This window comes from Cucurbita moschata, unplaced genomic scaffold (genome assembly GCF_002738365.1).
Source record: "Cucurbita moschata cultivar Rifu unplaced genomic scaffold, Cmos_1.0 Cmo_Scf00007, whole genome shotgun sequence".
NCBI classification, from domain to species: domain Eukaryota; kingdom Viridiplantae; phylum Streptophyta; class Magnoliopsida; order Cucurbitales; family Cucurbitaceae; genus Cucurbita; species Cucurbita moschata.
Genome location: NW_019268523.1, coordinates 4,951,975 through 4,958,669, shown reverse-complemented (window position 1 = coordinate 4,958,669; position 6,695 = coordinate 4,951,975). Strand labels below are relative to the sequence as shown.

At 32.1% G+C, this 6,695-nt stretch overlaps 1 protein-coding gene across 1 annotated transcript; it reads right to left on the bottom strand.

The window, feature by feature from the left end:
- Positions 1–231: 231 nt before the first annotated feature.
- LOC111445167 lies at positions 232–1,047 on the bottom strand. Its single transcript, XM_023083405.1, has one exon. The coding sequence runs from the start codon at positions 1,045–1,047 to the stop codon at positions 232–234; it is 816 nt and encodes a 271-aa protein (XP_022939173.1).
- Positions 1,048–6,695: the final 5,648 nt, after the last annotated feature.

Here is a 6,695-nt window from a genome sequence, read left to right as displayed (position 1 = left end):
ATCACTGTTTCTTTTACAGTCTCCAAGATTTATCCAATTTCAATTCCTCCATGTTCGTTTCAAAATAATATAATGCAATTTCTCTGATTGTCTCAGTTTGCTGAGACTGATCACGTGCTTGAGAAACAGAAACCATACACACATAAAATCAATCTAAATCTGTACTCGAAGATTCAGTTTCGAGCAGGAATAATTTTATGAACAAACAATCGAGAGATGGTTTTTTTTTTTTCATTTCTTCTTCTTTTTAATCTTACCATTGCAAAACAGAGAACCGAATCCGAAAAAACTTACAGTTACTTTGGAAATGTATGGCGGAGGAAGATTGAGAAAAGGACTGATTCGAACTCCGTTGCCATTGTTCGGTCCCGAATTCTTCCTCATTGAAGGCTTTTGAGAGGACAAATTTGCGAAATACGAGTTTGCGGATGTGGATATGGATGTGGATGATCTTCTACTACTCGAAATCGAAGGCTGTTTCTGCAAATTCGGTCTCTGAGGATCCTTCGAAGTCGATTGCGATTTCGGATTCAAAGCCGAACCAGTGGAGTTGCTTCTCGAGAGGAAATGCAAGGATCGAATCAAACTCCTACTCTTGGAGCTTTCGCAATTTAGACTACTGCTTCGCTTGAACTGCCAGAAGGATTTGGATTGCGGTTTCTCATCGGCATCGAAACTGGCGGAGAGAAGCTCTTTGAGGCTCTTCTTCTCGGAGGAGACAGAATTTCTGGCAGGATCGGGAGGAACTGGAGGAGGAGGAGGAGATTGGATAGGTTTAAGAACTTCTCTGTTTGGCTCGATCGATTTCTTGATTTCGACGGGGAGAATTTTGCCATTGGAGAAAAGTTCGTCGGCGGAGGAGAGATCTTGCCTAAGAAGATTGCCGATGCAGAAATCGAAGTCGGATTCGAGAAGAGTCAAGTCCAAACGCTCGCGATTGCAATCAGAAGAAGAAGGCAACAAATCGGCCTGGTTGAGATCATGCGAAAACGAGATTCGAGGACTGATTCCTACCGTGGAAATCTCAGAGCAAACTTCGATCGCCATTAGCATTAGAGCTTAGCGAAATCCAAATCCAAATCAAATTCAAATCAGGACTGAATAGCAGCAGATTGAAAACAGAAATGGTGGGAAAACGGATTTGTGATTCGAATTTGGGGAACAAAAGAGTCCGAACCTGCAGCCTTTTTGCCTTTGATTTTTCAGCCTTTTCCGGTGGAGAAAATCGGCATTGTGAGAATTGAAGAGTGAGAACAGGAAAATGCGTCTGAACTGCGAAATCGAAATTTGAAGAACAACAAAATTGTGTGAATTACGAGGACAGAAAGTGAAGCAAAGAGAATGAAAGGTGTTGAAATTAAGCACCGAAAGGCTACAAAAAGAAGAATCCTAGCGAGCCGGAGAGGGGTTTCATGACCATTTTTATTATTATTTATTTATTATTATATATATATATATTATTTATTTATTTATTTACAACGACTACGAAAAAGAAAATTATCAAAATTGAATAAGTTTTGAATGTGATGCTATAAATAGGCTAAGATTCGATTTTCTCATTAATAAAAGAAAATACTATGATTTCATTTCATATTTCCTTTTATACCAAAGTACCACACATATGCAGCTTATTCGTACTATAATCTTTTATTTCCTCTTTTGCCCTTATATTTTTAATGAAATTCAATTTTTCTTCCCTTAGTTTAACCCGATATGGTTGTTCAAATATGAAGTTGGTTACACATCAAATTGATATACCCATTTACGTATGGGAGTGACTCTTCGAGTATAAATGTCCACTGATTTCAATAGGTGTAACTAATGCTGGTGTGATGCATATGTTCAAGTATAGGAGTGGTTACACATCAAATTAGCGTATTCATTCGCATATAGGGCTTAGGTTGAAAGCGGGTGGATTGTGAGATCCTAAATCGATTGGAAAGAGGAAGGAGTGCCAACGAGGACGCTGAGTCCCGAAAGAGAATGAATTGTGAGATCCCACATCGATTGGAAAGGGGAAAGAGTGTCAACGAGAACGCTGAGTCCCAAAGGAAGGTGGATTGTGAGACCCCACATCAGTTGAAAAGCAGAACGAAGCATTCTTTATAAGAGTGTGAAAACCTATCCTTAATAGACGCGTTTTAAAAATCTTGAGGATAACTCCGAAAGGGAAAGCCTAAAGAGGACAATATCTGTTGGCAGTGGGCTTGGGCCGTTACATGCTATAAAAAAGAAAAAAAAAATGTTATATGTTTACGTTCTTAAAAAAATAATTACCCCTTGTGATTTAATTGTTAAGTTACAATACTCAAACAAGCTAGAATCACATGGTGCTAATGATTTGAGGGTGGTCAGAGGAGTTTGATAATGTAACCTACCGAGTTAGGTTGTGTGAATTTGATGATCAAGAAAAAAACTTAGAACGACTATAAGATTTTTCATTGTAGAGATTAAATTGTTACAAAATTTAAAAATATATCGACTAAATTTTAGTTTTGAGTGAAATTGTTCGATAATTTTTAACTTAATTTTAATCGTGAAAAGTGAAGGGTAAAATGAGAAATAAACCCAATTTAAATGTTGGATAATTAATCATCATATTAACGATGTGGATTATTATTATTAAGTGTCATTAATTTTGTCACCACTAGGCTTCATCATAGAAAGCCATATTAATTAGGGTGCACTCTACAACCCCACGTGAATATTAATTTAAATAATTCAAATTAAATGTTTGGTAGATGATATGATTAATTTCAAATGTTATATAATAACTTTAATTTTTAATAAAAAAAAATTGATTAAGAAAAACTATAGTAAAAATCTATCTAAATTATTTGGGACAAAAAAAAAATCAAATTGGATTAAAGGAAAAATCATTTTAAACTGTAAACCGAATAGTTATATTAATTTTAACCATAAATTTTTAATTTTATGAATATAAACCTTATCGATTTTAACTATAAATTTTTCATTTTTTTTATTTAAATCTCAAATTTAAATAAATATATGCATTTAGGTTAAGATTTTATTTAAACTTTATCAATTTCAAAGACGTTGCTTTCTCCATTATGTCTTTTCCATGTGTGGCTTGTGTTAAAATATCATCAGTGACTCAATTAAGTCAAACTCAATAATTATGTCGGTCAATTATCTATTGAAATAAATATCTATATGTTTTAAAAATAAAGATGTATGAACCAATCAAATTTTAAGTCGAAAATAGTCCTATTAAATTACCTCTAATTTTAAGAATATTTATTTAATCATTACATTTTGGAATGTAAAAATAAATTAGGAATAAAACATATTAAATATATTTTAACCAAAAAAATGATCAAATCAATACACCTAAAGTATGATAGCCACACGATTTTGACTTTTGTTGGATATTTTTAAGTCATCAAATTATATATGATAATGTCAACTATCTCCATATTTTAATTAGTGATTAAAAGTTATCTATTTCTATTTTTTTTCTTCACGTGGAAAATTTTAATTCATCAAATAATTTTTATTTTTATTGATTTTCTCTCTCAAATTTGTTAATTTGTTTTCTTCGTGAAATGAAAAAATTATCGACTCAACTTTGTCGTGGAGGCATATTGAGTCCGGTTGCAAGTATGGATTAATATGTTATTTCAATTTGAACTTTAAAAATTACCTTAATCGTTGTAACGTGTTTAAAGAGCACCTATAAAATTTTAATAGTAGCATTAACACGGTTTACTTTTATAAAAAAAAAGTTCAAAAAATATTTACTGTCAATATATGAATGAAAATTTTCTATCGGACACTTCATAGATTAGCTACAAACGTTTTAATATTATTTTGGAAAGTTCATGAATATTTTTTAAACCCGGTAATAATCGTAAAGATATTTTTTGAGTTTTTTAAAAAAAAGTTTAAGGGTATTAATGAAAATTTTGAAACTAATAATATTTTTTTAACATTTTTAAAAGTTAATGGGTATTTTTTAAACTATTTTGCAAGTTCGATGATATTCTTTATACATAGTCCTAACGAGTTTCATCCAAAACTAATGCAATGGTATTTTTAACTATTTTTTTATTTTATTTTTTTAGTTTCAGGATATTTTTTTAGACTTATTTTTAAAAGTTTAAGATATTATTAAAATTTTTAAAGGTATTTTTGAGATGGGTACTTTTATTAATTTAGCTTAAATATTATTAATTACCAAACTAGTAGCTATAGTGACTTTTTTTTGGTCTTATTTACGTCAAAAACGATTTTGAGACAATCTAAGATTGGAGCCAAACCAAGCGGAAAAAGCAAACTAGAGATTTTTTTTTTCTTTTCTTTTTTCAGTTTGACTATAACACAAAGCTTTCAACAATGGACATTAGAGGAAGAAGCTAGGATAAAGAAGATGACAGGCGATATCTAGAATTGTTGAGGGTAGGAACGACCCTCTACAGTGGTATGATAGTATCCACTTTGACCATAAGCTCGCATAGTTTTACTTTTGGTTTCATTAAAAGACCTCATACCATTAGTGTTGTGACCCTAATTTTCTACTGAAATAGAGTTGCTATCAGATGCATGACATAACTTTTTTATGCGAAAACATTCATTTAAAAGAGTTTCATAAAATAATGTCATGGACTTATAGGTTTACACAAAAGTCTTCAAACAACACAAAAGAAATATTTAAAGCAAATTAAATGAAAACCAAGGAAAATATTAGAAAGACCAGTGTCCTATACTAACTTAAGACCTACCAAAAATAAATGCAACTACCTATGCAAGTTTCATGGTCTTTGATGCGATGCAGCAATCAATCGTATACGAGTGCCTTGCCTTTGCCTGAAATATAAGAGTAGCACATGACTTTGAGTATTTTAAGAAATACTCAGTAAGTGATTCCACTATTGGAGTCCGGGAAAGCAAACACATGCAACATGAATTGGGACCTATCATTTAAAGTTATATTCTCTTAGATGGCCTCCAGTTCAGACAAATTGGAAATGTCAAGACGAGCATTTGCTCAAGAAGGAGCATCATGTTGGATGTAAAAGGTATAGAAGAATGAAGTTGCAGCAAGACTACGAGGAACGTCAGTGTAGCGTTTGCCACATGAATGTGGTAAAGTAAAAAGTTGGCTGAAGTGTAGTGCCAACAAGTCAAAAGAACTAGTTAAAAGCTTCTAAACTTTGCTTCAATAATGAATATGACAACGATGGGAAAATGTTGTGTCTGAGTTTGCAAGCCTCACCCCAAGGGGTGCACCAATTTAGAGAAGCTTAGATGGCCATGTTTGGGGAGCGTTCTCCCTAGCTCAGGCGAGAATATATCGATACTAATTTTACAATGATTTTTCTCGTGAGTCTTAGATCAAATCTGAGAGAAGGGCGAAGTAAGTCTTTAGTGGAATAGCCCACAACCATTGGGTAGTTTGTCGTGCTTATGTTGTAAGTCTTAGAGACCGAGGGAGGGTCCATCAATGGAATAAATCATATGTGATGTGCATCTTTCGTATTTATTTTGAAGTACATTTATTTCTAGTTAGACAATTAGTAGCCAGTCCGACGTCCGAATTTTTATCAGGACGAAGAAAAGACTAAGTTGGGAGCAAACGTCACAATCCACAATATGATACTATGAAGAGTGTCACAATCATACTATGACTATTTTAGGTGAGAGAATGTCACAACCATATTATGAAAGACAATAAGATGTAACCCCACATGCAGACAAACAAGGTGGCGACATAGAAGTGGGTCCAATCGACCAAGTGAAGGTTGAGACAAGATAAGTGTCAGTACAATTAGTGAAGAACTCAGTCGTTTATTCATGAGAGTCTCTTTTTGCCTCCTCTCTCTTTTATTTTTCATATTTTTCATTTAAATCGAATATGACAGTATCCATATATATAAATGAGACATTATTTCCATTATAATAAAAACTTTTAACTAATTCAATCTGCTATTTAATGTATAAATTCCTAATCTTTTTTAAGAATGTAAGATTATAATCGTCACGTGATTTAGTAACAATCGAGAAGATGACAAAATATGGATAAACCAACCAAGGAATTGAAGCATGTGTGAATTAATTGGGGGGCAATTGGGTCAAATCACAAGGGGTCCCTTTTTTCAATAGACTTGTTCATTCCACATCCATCCATCTCCTTATTCTTCTCTACCCTTTTTTCTATTTCATGTTATAATATATTTCCCATTTTCTCCCTCCAATTAAAATTTGTCTTGAATTTTTTCCTTAATTTGGTGTGTAATTGCTGATATATTTAACATTTCTTTAAAAATATTACGAATTTATTAGACTTAAATAAAATTTCATTAATAAATTTGTGGATTTTGAAAAGTACAGTGAATTTAAAATTCAATAACTTGTCAGATATAAAATCGAAAAATCTGTATTCATAAATTTTTTATTTTGTATTCGATAGGTATAATAATTTTTAAAGTTGTGTATAATTATTTCCTTGACACATCAAACAAATTTTATAGTTTAAGATCTCACTAAATTAAATTTATTATTTTGAATTTTTATTTTTATTTTTTTGGAAGGGTAGGGATTCATCTGACAAAGTTGAAAAATCACGATCAAATTTGTTTATAATAAAAATTATATATATAAATATATATGTATATTGAGATGATATGATATGGGGAGGGGGAGAGGTAGTCGTGATCAGTTGGATCTTCCAAACA

Coding starts and splice junctions, on each gene's coding strand:
- LOC111445167 (XM_023083405.1), bottom strand. CDS start 1,047: ATGGCGATCGAAGTTTGCTCTGAGATTTCCACGGTAGGAATCAGTCCT.